The sequence below is a fragment of the Merops nubicus genome, unplaced genomic scaffold (genome assembly GCF_000691845.1).
Source record: "Merops nubicus isolate BGI_N331 unplaced genomic scaffold, ASM69184v1 scaffold5421, whole genome shotgun sequence".
NCBI classification, from domain to species: domain Eukaryota; kingdom Metazoa; phylum Chordata; class Aves; order Coraciiformes; family Meropidae; genus Merops; species Merops nubicus.
The window spans coordinates 1-18,297 of record NW_008590162.1 but is presented as its reverse complement, the minus strand read 5'-3'; the positions used below and the strand labels follow the sequence as shown (position 1 = coordinate 18,297).

General features: G+C 45.3%; 2 protein-coding genes across 2 annotated transcripts in view; one reads left to right on the top strand and one right to left on the bottom strand.

The window, feature by feature from the left end:
• VEPH1 (ventricular zone expressed PH domain-containing 1) overlaps positions 1-16,746 on the bottom strand; it is a gene marked incomplete at its 5' end in the record, with an annotated part of 68,761 nt that extends 52,015 nt beyond the window's left edge. Inside the window, 2 exon segments of the mRNA XM_008949825.1 lie at positions 1,496-1,702; positions 16,572-16,746. Coding sequence (XP_008948073.1) covers positions 1,496-1,702; positions 16,572-16,746 — 382 coding nt within the window.
• Positions 6,947-11,571, top strand: PTX3 (pentraxin 3, long). Its single transcript, XM_008949824.1, has 3 exons — positions 6,947-7,094; positions 7,501-8,034; positions 10,958-11,571. The coding sequence occupies exons 1-3, from the start codon at positions 6,947-6,949 to the stop codon at positions 11,569-11,571; spliced, it is 1,296 nt and encodes a 431-aa protein (XP_008948072.1).
• Positions 16,747-18,297: the final 1,551 nt, after the last annotated feature.

Here is an 18,297-nt window from a genome sequence, read left to right as displayed (position 1 = left end):
TCTTTCAGCACCTGTTAAAAAAATCAGGCAGAAAAAGTTGTGAATAGTTGTGAAGTTTTTAATTGTGAACACAGAGAACCAAAAGAGGGATTGTACATCAGAAAGACAAAAATAAGCCCCTAGACTTTGGTTTAATAAAATAGCTTTTTTGCCCTTGCTGACTTTTGCACAGAGCTATTGCTGAGGTCAGTCAAAGTTCAGCTCAACATATGGAATAAGGGTGAGCTGTAGCCTTGAAATATTGCAGTTATGCATAAATAAGGAAATGCACTGTTAAAAAAGACCAAAAAAAAAAAACCCCAAACCGTCATCAAATATTTCCCTCGCTCTGGGCCAGTCCTGTACTTTATTGATTAAAACAACATAAGGCTTACTCTGCCCCAATGATACAGTAAATTAAAGTACTAGTAGAAATTTTTTGGGTTCTAAGGGAAAACAAATAACGTGACAAGGTTAATAGCTGGACAGAGGGAAAAATAAGAGGCAAGATCCACATGGCACAAGAAACCACTGCAGGCAAGTTGTCATTTCTTGTAACAACACCATTTTCAAGAGGCTGAGGCTGTAACTCTTGAAATCATGTCCCAAACAGGATGGAGTGTATACAAGTGACTGTTTTTCCCACAAACACACACGTCCACTGATACAACCTCTGATTCAGTGGAACTGCTACATCTGCGTAAAAGCCACTTCCACACAGAAATGGGGCCACAAAGGGACCTGTCCCTCTGTTATTTATTTGAGGATTATCAGATGTACCAGGTTAATACCTATCACTGGAAAAGTACTGCAGGTGGGTGGCTGAATAAATCTTTACTAGTAATAAATGCTAATAATAAGAACAATGAGAATACAAAACAACTTCAGACACGTCAGTTCCAGTGTGGACCCTGGTGATAGCCAGTGGTGCACCACAACCCCCCCCCCCCTTGTTTCTGAAAGAAGCTCTACTTCATGTAGGATGATAAAAGTTTCCTTGGCTACCTGAGGGAAGATGCTATCTACTGCTGAATCTTCCTTTCCCAAGATTTTATGAATTTCATAAATTCCCAAAGCAGGTAGTCTTGTGCTTTGTTCTAATATGCCGGGTGCTTTCAATGGCATGCCACTTCCAAAGCATGGCATATTTTGCCTTAGATAATGAAATCTCCAGCTCAGTTCTAATCAGTTCCTAACTCTTCTTAATTTTCCCTGATATGTAATTTAATATGGTTCATATATTCTAACAGAAACATAGTTATGGGAATTCATCAGCTGCCAGAGGAAGAGCCAAAAAAGTTGAAAACAGTTCTGGCTTAAGAGCAACTTTTTGGTCCAGCGGAGTCATTGTTGTGCTCTCTTTATGTTTAGATGGAGAATTTGGAATGGAATGAAAGAATTCCTGGGGAATTAGGGGAGGAGAGCACTGTCGTGCATGTTACGGGACTCCTTGCTGCTCGGAGAGCAACTAGCAGACAGACCTAGCCAAGTCATCTGCAACAAATAAACTCCAAAAGGAGGTGTGGCATTCAGCAGGGAGACAAACCAAGTTTTACCCCCAGTTCTTTATTCCTGGCCACGATCTGGAGGAGCCTGAGGAGGTGGTGTTGTTCGCCTTGGTCCAGCTCAGCCATCAGTGCCACCAGCTCCCTCAGATGGATGTTTATCGGCTGCGGTTGCTTCTCGTACAGGGCTGGCAGGACACGCAGCAGCAGCGAGTTCCCTGAGAACAGAGCAAATGAGAGGCCAGTGACTGGCTGTATGTCCATCCCTTGCAGCCGGGAGAGCCCCTGAAAATCAGCACACACCCAGAGACACCAGTTTTTACAAATCGTTGGTATAAAACCAGGGAAGCATGAACATTTTCACTGTAGAAAAATACATGCTGTGCCAAGAAGAAAAATAAATAACCTAAATAGAATGAAATGTTCTATTATATAGAATAATATAGCAGGTATAACAACATAAGTTTTAAAAAAAAAAAATTTAAAAAATCCTATTTATTACAATTTTCACTCTCAAGTACAATATCATGAGCAGGCTGTTTAATGAGCTCTCCCATTTGGATGGTACTCTCTTGAGACCTAGAGCAAACTAAGTGTGACTTAAATGAACCAAAAAGTAAAAAGAAGGCTAGAAAGCACATAAAAGCTGCTTTTCTCCTTTGTTGAGATTCAGACTTTCAAATTAAATAAGCAGCATATGGAAAGAATAGCTGGTTGTTAAGAGAACTAAATACGCATGACAGTAAATTTGAACATAAATAGTTAAGGATGCCATTGCCAGGACTAGAAAGGAGCCAGAGAGAGTCAGCTGTAGGCAGACAAAGATGTGCAAAACCCTCTCGCACACATTTTCCTAAGATGTCTGTGCATAATTCAAACTGAAGCCCAGGCTCATACCAAAATATATAACCTCACATTGCTGTACACGCCTGCTTCAATATATTTAAGTTGCACTTGATGAACATATGGAAAACATCTGCCTATTGAGATGTAGTACTGCTCCTTTTTGTAAACCCTTGAAAGTCCTTAAGGTCTGCTTGGGTTTAGTTTCCAATAGGAACTAGCTCTCTGGCCTGCTGCTTTTTGTCTCATTTAAATATGAGCCTTACAACTTGTGAAGATAAGCAGGTCACTCCATGGATGATAGAAAAAGGTTCAGACTGGACCACAACGTGCTCTTGCCAGATACATAAAACTCACCCCAAGGTCTTGCAACATCACCTCTGAGCCAAGTAACTAATATGTAACTCATGGCAGGTTCAGACAACTTTGAGTCGAGCAGCTTGTAATGATCCCTAAGGGATCCTTATGGACCTTATGGAGGAATGTCTCCGCACGGCTCAGCCAGCCACGCTTCTGCATCCTGTCCTGAAGCATTTACTCTGCTTGAAGAATCGTCGGCTTCTCCTTGAAGGCAGCTCAGAGCCCTCCTTACAACCACCTCAGTGCCAAAGGCAAGGATCAGACCCCACCTCCAGTCCCATGACAGGGTGAGTTTCTGTCTGATTTTGTTCTATATATGAAGCACGAAAGGCCAGTTGCAAAGGAGAGATATTTTCTGGTGAATTACCCTAACCAAATTAGCAAGCTGTTCAGTTCTGGCTGTTTTCTAGCCACATTCCTTGTCCAACTGTCTTCCCAATGTGAGTCTTCAAAAAAGAGTCACTTTTTCTTACCAGTATCACTAGCATACCTGGGATTCACACAAAGCACCAATTCACCCCAAATCAGAACTAAAGTGGTGAGAGGATGCCTTTACTTAACTTGTCCAGACCCACAACTGAGTTTGAAATGGAAAAATTTGGAACTGAATGATCTAAAAATTATTTTCTTCTCCAGATTTCTCCTTGCAAAAACAAATCCTTGTTTTGCATTTGCACAAATATAGTTTCCACTGGAAGTTTTCTGCCCGTATGGAACAGAGCCCTTCAGTTCCAGTTGAATTTCAGCAATTGTAATAATTGCAAAAGATGAAATTCCCTTGTTGCTGAATGGGCAAAAGTGGAAGTTATCTGGAAATTAAGGCTAATTATTCAGTCTCAGAAACTGAGCATTCTAAGTATCAGCTGTATTAGAGGAGTGGTGCAATTTGACAGGACTGCAGCCGTGAAACTTCTCTGAACCAAAATACCTTGTACAAATGCAAATTTTGGGCCATTTTCTACAGCAAAGGCTGCTGGGTTTATATTTCCTAACCAAGAGAAATGAAAAGCAAAGGCAATTTAGAAGCAACCCCATCCCTTTGGAGCAATATTTGAGTGACCTCACTGAGAGGAAATTCCCTTTAATTGAGTAAACTGTGTACACAAACTCACAAACAATCCAAGAAGACATCACAGTTTGTGCCTGTCCTTCCTATGACTTCAGCAAAGTAATCAAGCTCAACCCACTTTGCTACTTTGTTGTATTTTCACATTTTGGGTTTGCTCGAGTATCTCCTCACTATTTGTTTTTCACACCTTCTCAGTTTCTAAGAGGTTTTAGTACATGCAGCTCAGCAACCTTTTGATTCTCAGAGCTCTGGCAGAGGCAGCCCTGTGCCCGTTCCCAAGTAATTCAGTTTTCATCTTGTTTCATCTGTCTCAGTCTAAGAGCCTGAAAAGTATGTGTGGTGAGTATAATGTTTCTCCATTCTCAGACAACACCTTCATTACCTTCTCTCCCTCTTCCTTCCCCTACCACCCTTACCCCCAGATGAGCTTTCCTCAGCCTTTCCAAGCAGACCACACACAAATATGCAGTTCAGGCAGAAACTGAGGTATGGTTGGGGACACCTGATGGCTTTGCACCGCTGGCTGCAGGTCAGAGAGGAAGAAGGAGGAGGAAGAGGAGGAGGAGGAGGAGGCACATACAGCAGGAACAGCCACAACGTGTGCCATTATGGTGCCAGCCCGCCCCAGGACCACATCCTGGGTAAGCTTCGGCCACACTCCCAGCACACAGGACGAGCAGCAAAGGTTGCCTTGTGCTCAGGCTCTGCTCTGCCCAACCCAGCAGCACAACGAACTTGTGGAAAGCCTGGTAGCACGCTGCAAACGGAGCATGGGCAGAAGGAGCTCTTGAAGCTCAGAGGTGTTCTGCATTCACTCCAAATTGAGCACTCAAAGATAAAAGCACATGCACCAGGACTAATATTGTCCCCCCAAGGTGACTCAAGTTAGGCACATATCTCCCCAGAAATGTTCACCTCTACTTTACCAAACTTTTAAAGTTTGTAATAGGTAGCTTAGATGTTACTATTGATTATTTGCAGGAAAGCAGCTGGAGGCCCCACAGTGGCAGGAACCCCATATACACATAAGGTAACACAGCAAGACAGCCTAGCACAATGGAATCATTGAATGATTTGAGTTGGAAGGCATCTTTTAAAGTCATCCAGTCCAACCCCCCTGCAGGAAGCAGGGACATCTGCAACTAGAGGAGGTTGCTCCGAGTCCCGGCCAACCTCACCTGGAATGGTTCCAGGGATGGGGCAGCGACCACCTCTCTGGGCAGCCTGGGCCAGGGGCTCACCACTCCCAGTGTCAAAATTGTCTTCATTCTCTCTAGTCTAAATCTCCCTGTTTTAATTTAAAACCATCACCCCTTGTCCTGTCCCAACAATCCCTGCTCAAAAGTCCCTCCCCAGCTTTCTGACAGGCCCCTTGAAGTCCTGGCAGGACCCCAGAAGGTCTCCCCAGCTGGAATCTTCTCCTCTGCGTCTGCCCCATGGCAGCTCTCTCCTGCTGGTCTCCCAGCGGAGGGGTTCCCCCCTCGGGTCATTGCTGGGGCTCCTCTGGCCCCACTCCAGCAGGTCCCTGTCTCCACTGTGCTGAGGACTCCAGAGCTGCCCCAGCACTGCAGGGGGGTCTCCCCAGAGCAGGGCAGAGGGGCAGGATCCCCTCCCTGTCCTGATGCCCATGCTACTGAGGGTGCAGCCCAGGCTGCCGGGAGCTCCTGGGCAGTTTCTCGCCCCCAGCACCCCCAGGGCCTTCTCCCCAGCGCTGCTCTCCAGCCTTGCACCGCCAGCCTGGGCTGGGACCAGGGATTGCCCCGACCCAGGCGCAGGACCTTGCACTCAGACCTGTTGAACCTCACGATGTTCACACAAGCCCCCTGCTCAAGCTTGTTCAGGTACCCCTGGATGGATCCCATCCCTCAGACACATCAGCTACACCACTTGGCTTGGTGCTGAGAGGGACCTGATGCAGCAGACCAGGTTCTCAGCAACCTCAGCAGGCTGCCCTGCAGTGTGTGGAGCAGGGGAGCAGGCAGTTTCAGCCTTACCTGCCTCCTAAGCAAAGGGTGACACCTGCAAGGTGCATCCTGGTCCCTGCTGCAGGAGGGGGACAATGGCTGAGGCCACACAGACCATCACTGCTGCCTCATGCAGCCCCATCTCCCACTTGTGCCCAGGTTTTGGAGGCAGAGCAAGCAAGAACAGAAATACAGGGCCCCCTGTACACACTCCTGTGGACACCAGTAAGGGGCTAAACCAGACACTCACATGGAAAGGGAACACGGATTGCAAGTGAGAGTCAATTAGGGTTGGTTTTTGTTTTTTTTTTTTTGCTATCCTCTGAATATTTCATAGCCAATATATAATTTGTACCATATTCCGCCTAATCTCACCTAAGCAATGCACCTCTGAAGTAATTAAAATCCTCTTGAACTGATAAGCTTTCCAGAATTTAAAACAGATTAACATCAATAGCAGTAATTCTTAGCACTGGATTAACATCTAACCCAGGAGTGCCTTGTTCTGGTTTTTCAAAGTTAACGGAAACTGCTCTGATCGTGCAGCTGCTGAGCTACACACACAAACCAAGACACTAGCAGCAATGTTTAGCTGTCTAGTTATGATGTTAACGGTAATTAGGGCTAGAAATGCAAAACTGTACCACTCTGTCTTTACGAGTTCTCCTTTATTGCTTACAGCAGTAAACTATTAGTCTATAATAGAAGTTTTTATACGTAACGCTCAAGAAAAGCTACACTATTTAGGTTAAACCATAGACGTGTACCCAAAACAGCTCCAGGGATGTTTATCTTACTACCAGTCCCCTCCAGAGCCCTGGCACATCCCAGCTGCCAAATGAGGGTGCAGAGCCCTTCCCAGAGCCCCTGCAGCCAGCCAGCTCCCGGGGACCTCATGGCCGGCACCGTACCGTGCCGAGGGGAAGCGGCAGCTCTGGGAGCAGCTTTCCCCAATCCTTCCCCCTCCTCGCGTCACTTCATCTCCCCCCAGTGCGGAGCTGAGGGGCTGGGGCTGAGCGAGCCGCCCGCCCCCTTCTCCTCCCGGCCAAAACCAACAGCCCCCAGCGCTCTTATTACAAAGCTGGCACCAGCCTCGCTCATTCATCCAAGGCCAGGCGCTCGGAGCATTTATTAGGGGCTGGCTGCGCCTCGCTCACAGTCCTCTCCCTGCTGCACTCGGAGCTCGGCTCCAGCCCGCCCAGCTCTTCCCAGGAAGGAGCCAGAAAATGCTGCTCCAAGAAATACTCGCTCTGCTTACACTGTTCTGTGTTTTCAGGGCTTCTGTTGCTGTGCTGGATGAAGATGCCGACTACGATCTCATGTATGTGAATTTGGACAATGAAATTGAAAGTCCAGTTCTTGGTGCTGAGGAAAGTAAGTAGATTTAAGCAAAATTTGTATTAAGTGCAGAATTGTGGGGTTTGTTCTCTGATGCTTACAAGAGTTATTTTCACAAACTATTATTATTTTTTTTCCAGCAGAAGCAGCATGTGCTTGTACCAGTTGATTATTATACACAGCAAATGCCAAAGTAGTTGCATGGTGTGCCTTGGAGTTTGCTTTACACTCTATTTTTCCTTTTCCCTGCAGAAGTCTAGGGATGACACTTAGTTTTAGAACTGTTATAATCCACACTACTTAACTTATCTACTTTGATATAGAGGGAAATGCACTGACAGTCCAGAGCATGTCTTACCCAGAGCCAGGTTTTGTTAAATCCTCCTTCTGTTTAAAGAAACTAAGTACAAAGGAGTAGTAACATCTGTATCTTCCATTCCAGCTGCTTCGTGTGACTGCCAGCGAGAGCACACCGAGTGGGACAAGCTCTTCATCATGCTTGAGAACTCGCAGATGAAGGAGAACATGATGCTGCAAGCAATGGATGAGATCATGAAGGTGGACCTGCAGACCCTGAAAGCAGAGCTGAGCCAGCTCACCACCGACCTCGCGGGCACCTTCGCCACCGCCATCGAGAAAGTCACCTCCCATGTCATGACCCAGGTAGAGCAGGCACTTGTGAGGAGCGGTGACCAAGCTGAAGAAGCCCAGAGGCTTCACGAGGATGAGCAAGGAAAGGTTCTCGAGCACATTCTGCTGTTGAGCCACAATGTGTCCAGCAGGCTCAGCTGGCTGGAGAGCGCTTGGCTGAGGATGTCCGAGGCAGAGGCTCAGGAGACGGCTTTTCAGCAGGATAAATTCAGCCCCACCAGAGGAGACAATCTCATTTTGAACTCTCTGTGGAAAGAACTACAGCAAACCAGAGCGGAACTGAAGGCATCACAAAAATGGGCAGCTCAGCACTTACTGCCAGCAGGTAAGTCCACGGGTGCTACCAGAGAGCTCCCTTTGGTGGCCCTGCCCAAAGAGACGTCCCATAAACACCCCTCTTCCCCTGCATGACTCCAAAGCAATCCTACCACCAGCACAGCAGCTCTGAGCGCTCTGTACATACAGGGAGGAAACCCCCCAAGAGTTCTCAAAGAGACACTGAGCTTTTTGAATGTGGGGTCAGAGAAGGGTTTGATCCAAATCGTTACACAGGGCAAAGCCAACCAGAAGCCCACATCCCGCAGGCTCTCCCAGATCAAAACAGTGGCCAGAGAGCAAGAAACTTATTTTAAACAAGCAAGTTATGTCCCTTTTACCTTCCCAGATGATAAGTCCTCCGCGTCCATGCTGTGCTGTCAGGCAGCTCAGCACGCTTCCCGCAGCAGGGAGGGCACAGAGCTGCGTGCAGCTCTGGGGCAGAGTGTTTCCTCACGTGTGGAAGAGTTACTGACACCATGGTATTGCTGTTGTGGTTTTTTTTTACCCCTTTCCAAAATGTTTGCATTGCTCAGCAGGCAAGGGGGCCATAGAAAGATGAGCTTGCAGCTCACATTTCATGGCAGCTTTTCTGTGCAGTGTAATAGGACTACCTGACTGGAGGTTGAAGCCAGGCAGGGGTTGGTCTCTTCTCTCAAGAAACTGACAAGAAGAAACTGCCTCAAATTGCCCCAGGGGAGGTTTAGGTTGTACATGATTGTACAATTGCTTCCCCTTGAGGGTTGTCCAGGGCTGTGCCAGGCTGCCCAGGGCAGTAGTGGAGTCCCCATCCCTGGAGGGGGTTCCAAGCTTTGGAGACGTGGTGCTGAGGGACATGGGGTAGTGGGGACCTGGCAGTGCTGGGGGAACAGTTGGACTTGATCATCTTAAAGCTCTCTTCCAAACAAAAAAATTTTTATGACACCCACGAAGCAGCTCCTTGGGGGTGGCGGAGCAGACCTCCATCCATCTAAAGCATAGGTGCAAAATTGCCACATGCACAACAGAACTCCAGTGGATGTCACTGCCCATCTTCTCCATGCTGATGCGACTTTAACAAACATATTTTCTAAACGTAGGTTCCTGCAGCTTAAACCCTCACAGGTCTCTACAGTGTGGGTGCATGCCAATATGGAATTGGGGTGCAGTTACACCAGCGTTGCCCACGGCCCTGAGCAGCAGCACCAGCGTGAGCTCTTACATGGGTGCTTCTCCTTGCCTTTGGTTTAGCAGTTACAACTTTAACGAGCCCCTTACAACACCAACACAACACCACACCAGTTTACAGCAAAGTGTTTTACAATCTAACATGAATCCCTCCTTTCCTGTAGGGCATGGACTCAGCTTTTCAAGTAAATTGCTTTGACTCCTGTATTTATCATAACACTTTAGTAATCTTTGTGTTCTGGGAGTAGATCTTAGAGTGTGTTCCTTTCTCTCCCCAAACACATGAATCTTGCCTTCCAGAAAGCATGACCTCACCCTTTATCTCCCTCCTGTATCATAGCCAGCCTCACAGTCAGTTATTCTGAGCTAGGTGAGAGTAAAAAACTTCATCAGCATTAAGGATCTCAGCCTCATCTGTGGAAATCCAGAATATTTCCACTGGCTTTATCTAAAATGTTGTTATTTTTTAATATAAAGGATACATTTTAAGTACTTCCAAAGTGTCTCTCTCTGGAAATGTTTTTGGTTATTTTTTTCCAAGGGAATTTTTAGCAACTGACTTTAATTTCTCACATCTTGAATTACTGCCAGCCTTACTCTTGAGGGGTTTTCTAATCACACTTTTTGTTCTTCAAGTGAGGCTGGTTTTAATTTAGTTTAAGCCTTGATAATAAAGCCTGAGAGCTTGCTAATTAAAAGCTTTGCCACAACAGTGCTCCTAAGTAGCATTTTAAGGAATATCCCCAACAGTTGCTCCCTGCCCCTGCTCCTCCTGGAAAGGGACGAGGAAGAAATGTCAGATCTGCTCCAAGCTGGAAGGAAGCAGCCTGTGAAACAACCCAGCAGTGCAACCCGGGAGGACACAAAGGGTCCTTCATCCACTGAAGCCAAAATTTCCACCCACATTTTAGATGGCTTAAACCCTCCAGCTTGTTTAAACAGGAAATGAACCAGCTTAGCTGTAGAAGGGGACTGATTTCCCTGTGTCACTTGGAATGTTACGTTACGTACAACTCAGGAACAGGACATGGAACACCAAAGATGGCTTGGGGTTAGTGATCATCAGTTACCTTTCCAAGTTTTGTAAGTTCCTGTAAGTTGTTTTAACTAATCTAATTTCTATTATCAACATATTGATGTATGGAGAGGAAATATAAAGTGTTTTAAAAATAATCAGTCACGTTATACACGTCCAATGCTTAGCTGGTGCATGTGGAAGTTACTGACCAATAGCCCTTGTTACAATAAACATCTCAGCTCACTTCTGCCCGCACTCCCTGCGTCTGCTTTCAGTAGCCCCCGAGCCCTGCTCCTCTGCTGCCTGGTTATTTGTGGGACAATGACGGGACACCACTCGTGGCATGACTGCCCAGCAGCTCCCTTTCCCCAGCCACAGTAGTGGTCTCACTCTGTTATCTTACTCTTTTTTTTGGGAGAAAAGACTCTCTCCCATCTTGCTCCAACCACCTTTTCATGAGTTGTAAAGAGAGAGAAGGTCTCCCCCGAGCCTCCTTTTCTCCAGGCTCAACAACCCCAGATCCCTCAGCTCCTCCTAGAGTTATGCTCTAGATCCCTCACCAGGTTCATTGCCCTTCTCTCGGCACATTTCTGACAGCTCTTCAAAGCATCCTACATCATGAGCTGAGCTCTCAAGTCCCTTTGAGCCCAGAAGTGAGCATATGTCAGCTGTTCTTATACAAATATGTACCATGCAGGTAGAAACAGACTAGTTTTTATTTCCCTAACTACCATTCTAACTTTTTCAGGGTGTGAAACAGCAATTTTGTTCCCCATGCGTTCGAAAAAGATATTTGGGAGTGTTCACCCAACTGCTGGAATGAACCTTCAGTCCTTTACTGCTTGTATCTGGATCAAGGTGACTGAGGCTTTGGACAAAACTATTGTCTTCTCCTACGGAACCAAGTTCAATCCATATGAAATCCAGCTTTATCTCAGCCAGGAGTCTGCAGTGCTTGTTGTTGGTGGCAATCAGCACAAGTTAGCTGCCAAAAACGTAGTAGTTCCTGGGAAGTGGCTCCATCTCTGTGGCAGCTGGAGCTCAGAGAACGGATCCACGTCCCTGTGGGTGAAGGGAGAGCTCGCAGCCAGCGCCTGGGACGTCTCTGGTGGCCACACCATTCCCGACGGGGGGATTTTGCAGATCGGTCAAGAAAAGAACGGATGCTGCATTGGAGGTGGATTTGATGAAGCTTTAGCCTTCTCTGGAAAATTAACTGGCTTTAACGTGTGGGACAGAGTGCTCAGCCCCGAGGAGATAGCAGCACAGAGCGGGGAAGACGCGTGCAGTATCAGGGGCAACATTGTTGGGTGGGGAGTCACGGAAGTTCTGCCATACGGAGGAGCCCAGTACGTTTCTTAAATCCTAGCAAGGCAGTTTCTGAAGCAGAGAACATATTTCTTGAAGAGCTGAAGGCCAACACACATGCAAATGGCGCCACAGGAGCCCACGTGTCTGGAATTCCCAAGGAAGATGCGCATTGCGAGTTTACAACTGAGGTACCATAGAGATAAAATTTGAGCTCCATTTTTGGCAAAACACTGAAAAAAAAAAACCCGCATCACAACATTGGAAGAGCTGTTCCTGAGGTCAGATGACTGCTGTCTCTGGTGCCCTGTTTTCAGATGTGTGACAGCAAGTGTCACTGGGGACATTTCCTGGCTGAGTGGTGCTCCTGGCATCCCTGCTGAAGCCGACACGTCGGGTATCTGCTGCCCAGTCTCTGCCGACCAGGTGTAGGGCTCTGCATCTTCCAGGTCCTTGGCTTTCAGAGTGCTAATGTGAATTGTACAGAGGGACCACACAAGCCAAGAAATGTGTTGTTTAGTAAGTGTTAGTAATTCGTAGGCTATAACAAAAACTAGCTCCTTGTTTCAAGCATTATTTATGCCACAGACTCACCTAACATATAGAAGTAATATTCCCCATCGTAAGCTGATATTACACTTGGAGGAAGTGCAGCTGTATTATATTGTAAATTGACTTTGTAATAATTTTATTGAAATTATTTTTGTAAAGTTGTTCTGTAAATAAAGAAACTTTACTAAACTGAAACTTTCATGCTTCTCATGAACTGAAACTCTGAAAGTGATTGCCAGCTAGGAATTTCTCCATGTTTTGAACCATGCAGTTTTAGTTCTTAATAGAGAAAGAACATAAATATCAACATCTCGTACAAATGGAGAGACCTTCAGAGGCCCAAAATCCAAGTGTGAGCCAGAGACAGCTTTGAAGGTCCTGATAACAAACCCTTTTGTGAATGCTGCCACATCCAAGGACCTGCCACTCTAGCAGTTCTACACGGACATGGCTGCTGCACAGAAGAGATGCTTTGACATGTGCGCTTGACCCAAGGCTCTGCTAGCACAGTGCTGGGAGGCTGAAGGAAGGATGGGTTTGAGATATCCCCAAATAAAAAACAATCAGTACCAATGCTGGCCATCTGAGAAGGTAATATTCAGTTTTAAGATATGTTTAGATATGCAAAGTAAGCAACTTGTTTGATGCTAACATGAGGTTTGTACAAAGCAGAACTGATGAATATTCAAGGTCAGCGTCTTTCTTCTTTCACGTTCACAAGCTTATCAAAAATCCAATAAAAACTTCAGGCTGGTTACAGCACATGAGAAGCAGATGCAGAGAGCCAATGCACTGGTGGTGATTTGGGTGTAGAAAACAGAGGCAAAGCAGACAATGATGAATAGTTACTCACTGGATACGTAGCCATTTATGACAAGAACGATTATTTGCTACCTGTTGAAGCCTCTGAACAAGTTATGGAGAATGTCTTACTCAAGGCAGTTCTTATTTCCCCTGGCAGCAGCCCACCCTTCTGCTCTATTCACATTTCTCTCTCTCATTCTCTACAGATGTCCTAAGAAGGCATTTTGAAAAGTTTCTTGACCTGTTGCTGTTATGCTTATTACTGAATATGACGCAGCTACTGGGTCCTTCCTTCCACAGTACAAAAGTAGCAAGAAAAAGCTGTGACAAGGTAATCTCCACTTTACTGCGCCATGTGAGGGGCAAATTTTCTTTCAAACCTCAGCTTCAAACCATTTTGTTTCAAACCTCAACTTACATGACCTGCTCCACACTTCTGGCGAAACTTCACAGAATCCCAGCATGGTGGAGTTGGAAGGGACCTCTGGAGATCATCTTGTCCAACCCCCCTGCTCCAGCAGGTCACCCACAGCAGGGTGGTGTTGGAATCTCTCCAGAGAAGGAGACTCCACAACCTCTTGGGGCAGCCTGCTCCAGGCTCTGCCACCCTCACAGCAAAGAATTTTTTCCTCCTGTTCAGACGGAACCTCCTGGATTCCAGTTTGTGCCTATTACTCCTTGTCCTGGTCCTGGGCTACACTGACAAGAGTCTGGTCCCATCCTCTTGACCCCCTGCCCCTTAGACACTGATAAACATGTCTATCTTGTTTAAGGTAAAAATAACTGCTCCAATTACTGGAATTTCTTCTACTACCCTGCAATTAAAATGCATATAATAAATGCTTAGTAGCGAGCACAAAAAAAATTCCCTTACTAAATAGTATCTGCAAATAACCTTACCTATAGAACAAGCAAAGATTACCTCCATTTATCTGCTGTCAGCCAGAAAACAGATCAATCAGGGTTATGAGAAACACTTGATGTCTCAACATTGTGCAAGGGCAAAACCACTCTCAAATCCTCTTTCTGTACAGTGCCCTCCATTAAATGAAAACAAATGTCCATGAAATGCAGCAGAGAAAGCAAAATCCTCAAAAAGATTACCAGAAGTCCTTCCTGGCTGCTTTTCTTACTGTACCTCATACCTGAAATGCTTTGCCTTGGAAGTAGCCATTTGCTATCTGTGTTCTGGTTTGGCAGATGACCAAACACAAAGCCAGTCGTTCCATACTCACCAACTCAGTTGGAAAAATTCTCCTCTTTCCAACTGCTTTGCTCTTCCTTTGCCACCTCTGTGGACTAGAAAAGCTTTAGTCTCACAGTCCAGTCCCCTCTTGCCCAGCACCACACGTCACCTCCATCAAGATGTTTCTCTCTTTCTTTCCTATCTTAACTACCGTTTTCTTTGTCAACAGTTACTTTGCCTATTTGGAAAACACCAAGTAAATAGTACATAAGGGGAGTTTGGGCTCCATATATGGAAAAGTCACTGCAGCCTTGCACTGCAAAGGTAGAAATGAAGGAGCAAGATGTGTGCTTGGAGCACATTGTTGAGCCCAGTTCTGCTCTCTGACAAGCTGATCGCAGCATCCACATGCCTCACCTGAGTTCCTCTGGAAGGTGGAGTAGCCATGGGGTGCTTGGATACAGCAACGGCTGCAGGGTAGTTTTGCTGGTGTCCCCAGGGAACGGGAATAAATCTGCCTGCTCCCTTCTACTGATGGAAGGTGTGAGCACAGGCCCTGTCAGCATCGCGGGCAGGGTACAGACATCTGCGTGTTTGGGAGCTGAGTTCACATTCACTGGAACAGAGCAGTTAAACACTTCTTCTAAAGAGCTCTTTTTAGCTAATAAGATAAGAAACTGATTATGCAGCCAACGTTGCCTCAAGTAATCAAAAAAAATCCAGTTAGCTCTCAAAGACTTGCAGGCAACAGTCCAAAGTCTCCTATCAGCCTCAGTGGTGCCATTAGGCTGAGCCCTGTCTGCATAGCACCAGAACAAGGCCCTTTGTCTCCATGCTGCTCTGGAAATTCATCCTTAGCAGCTTATCCTCTTCCTTCTCTTCTCCCTTCAGCAAACACTCAGTTTTTAAGCATGGTTCTTAGCCTGCTGCAAACCAACCTTTTCATACCCAAAATACACATCACGTACAGCGAAATTAAAGCCACTGTGCAAACCAAAGCACATTGCCTGTTCAAAGTGCCCTCTCCCAGTGTGGAATTTCCAAACCTGGTGTCCACAGCAACATCTGCTGGTAGAATAACATAAACACACAAAAAGGAGCAGTCACAATCATGATGAAACCTTCAGTTGTGGGTGTGCATCACTTTTTCTGAACCTATAGCTATACCACAATACTCGTTTCATTCTTTTTTCTTGCACTGAATTACACGTGGTAGTGCATGATGTTACCACAAATACTAATGTCACAAGTCTTAAAACTATCCATGTGGCTGAGCTGTTAGCAATATTCTGTTCTTTGACTCTACTCCATTAGCATTATCACATATATCACATATCTGTCCTTAAAGTGGACAGAAATACCCAAACTCTTACTGCAATGTCTTAAGGACAAAACTACTTTCCAGCTCAGCTAGGCTTCCTTATTACATCCCATTTATATTTTTTAAAATTTAACGCACACCTTTGAGGGCTGAACATCTCCGTAACAATGTTTTTTGGATAATTAGACAGCTATTGGTATTTATTGCAATTACCCATACTTGAAAAAACCAAACAGTGATTCTACTGCTGCAGTAGCACAGTATTGCAACAAACTCTGTGAATTTTACTACTTCAACTACATTGCGCTTCCTTTCGATTAATATTTTTGGCTTTTTAAACCACAAAAGTAAGATGTACATAGTTAGCAACAATGTCCTCTGTAAAGCTAACAATGTAGGTAAAATTAAAGAACCACTACAAAGCTTTTATATCTGACTGTTTTGCCACAGAATGGGATTCATTTCATCACCATTTATATTTTGGAGCATTGCCAATGACACTAAATAGAAAGGATAAGAGCCCAGTAACTAGTGTCTCATATTGTGGCTTATAATTTGAAGTCCATTAGTAGAGTCTAGTAACAAGTACAGATGTATTTCCTGCCCTATGGGTCACCCAATCTATACTGAAACTTCCATAATCAACAAGGTTCAGTAATTTCACATATTCTTGAAAGGTCTTGATATAGTCTGTTATTAGATGATGTCAAACATGTTTTATCACATGTTCATAGATATGTCCATGTCTGCTTTATACATGAACACTTCTTGCATTTTTTTTTGTATAGCATGCAGTACCTCTGTACTCAACACTGGCAAGGCTGCACCTCAAATCTTGCATTTTGTTTTGGACCCCTCACTCCAAGAAGGACTTCAAGGGGAGGTTTTGGTTGGAGCTGAGGAACAATCTCTTCCCCTCAAGGGTTGTCCAGGGCTGTCCCAGGCTGCCCAGGGCAGTGGTGGCATCCCCATCCCTGGAAGGGTTTCCAAGCCGTGGAGATGTGGTGCTGAGGGACACAGGTCAGTAGGGACCTGGCAGTGCTGGGGGAATGACTGGACTTGGTGATCTTAAAAGTCTCTCCCAATCAAAATGGTTCTGTGATTCCACATTTATGTATGTGCCTAACAGTCTAATTAGTCTAATGGTAGACACCCTGCAGGACTAAATCCAAAGTCTCCGTGCATTCATACCTTGAAGGACACTTTTGACAATGGTGTCTGTGTGATCAGCCAGCAGATCTGCTTTAGCAATTGCAGCCAAGGACAGATAACTTGACATGTTCCTGCACAGCTCCTTATTGCCCCTCTGAAGAAATTTCACTGCAACTGGAACAGCTAGGGCCATGAAAGGAGGTTGATTGTAATTCTGTGAAAACATGAAAAAAAAAAAACCAGAAAAATAAGCGGCTGAATTTTTTTTTTTTTTTTTCATTTCTAACATTAAAAATTTTTAACATTTCTAACAGGACATTTTGTGTTTGGTCTTCTCAGAGAAGACAGCAGAAGCTGTAACAGTCAGCTGCACAGAGTAGGCAATTTTCACCCCAAAGCGTAGGAAACCACTCTGAGCAGTCACTCATGCAGGTGACTGGTAAATATTGCTCCCTGTAGTAAGAGGCGTTGTTGCCTTTTGTTCCTGCAGCACAGTGACCAGCCCCACGTGCAGGTGCAGTCAAGGCTCACGTGGTAAGTATTGATCATCAGTTTTCTGGTAATCCCAGCATGGTGGGAGTTGGAAGGGACCTCTGGAGATTATCCAGGAGGGATCGTCCAACTCCCCTGCCAAAGCAAGTTCAATAATTAAGATTTCCTTTTTTAACCTCCAGCCAATTTCTCTGAACACCAGGGTCAGCCAAATTTTTTCAGAACTACTAATTTCTGTTCTGATATCAGCATCAAGCTTCCACAATCTCAGGGCTATCCGCATGTTCACTTAGATTTTGACACTGAGATCAGAAAAGGTTTCTGTATACATGAGATTGTGTTCACAGACCATACACATCTATTGCCCATTAAGTTTCCACATGTAACTGTCCTTGAAACTAGTAGGATACGTGTAACTGGGGACCTGCATTCTCTCTGGAGCCTCCTTAATCAGTGCTTTTCTCTCCTCTTTACTCAGTTTTGAACATCTCTTTGAAACTGGAGTATATCGTTGGTTTTGAAAGTAATCCTGCAGTATGATTATATTTCATTAGCACCCAAAATTGCAGGCAACCACTGGATCCAAATGTTTCAGAAAGCAACAAAATAGTGCAAAGAAAGGCAACACAGACTTAACACATGCTCGTTCTGGAGCAGTGCGGAAAAAAACCAAACCAAACCGAAACCCTTAGACCTGAGAAAACCCAAATCTGCTGTTCTGTGTGCCCTACCACATTGCCTCCTTGGGCAGCTCTGCACCCATCAGCAGTAGCTGCCTTTGCCATCAGCCTCATGGAGAGCAGGGTTGACCCTATCTAAGGCCTTATTACGCTACTCAACCAATGTGGAAGAGCCAAGTTTAAGTGCTTATGAGTATTTTCCCCCGCAACAGAGACCTGCCCAGGAGTAGAGTATTGCAGCTGCTCTGGGACAGTCACTTTCTGCTGGTTGTGAAGGAAAAGGGTTGCAGCAACTCCTGGTTGTCAGGATAGCTCATCATGGCAACTGCCATATGACCAAAACCTGTGTCTTTAACGAGAAAAGCCTCTAAAATTAATACAGTTTTATGCAGCAGAATGTTTAAATCACCATAATTCCTCATATTTGGCTGAGAGGCACTGCTGAGTAGGAGCCAAATTCTGCCTCCAAGTTACACTCCAGGACTCCATGCAGAAAAAATGAAAAGGAAAGCTTTGGCCCTCTGACTAGGATTTAAAAGATCTAAGCAAACTCCAAAGAAGAATTCTCCCGGGGACCCAGCGCCAGATTCAAA

Excerpts from the sequence above, each read along its gene's own strand:
- PTX3 (XM_008949824.1), top strand. The coding sequence starts at position 6,947 with ATGCTGCTCCAAGAAATACTCGCTCTGCTTACACTGTTCTGTGTTTTC. Across the intron at positions 7,095-7,500 it reads AGTTCTTGGTGCTGAGGAAA|CTGCTTCGTGTGACTGCCAG; the intron begins GTAAGTAGATTT and ends CTTCCATTCCAG. Across the intron at positions 8,035-10,957 it reads TCAGCACTTACTGCCAGCAG|GGTGTGAAACAGCAATTTTG; the intron begins GTAAGTCCACGG and ends TAACTTTTTCAG.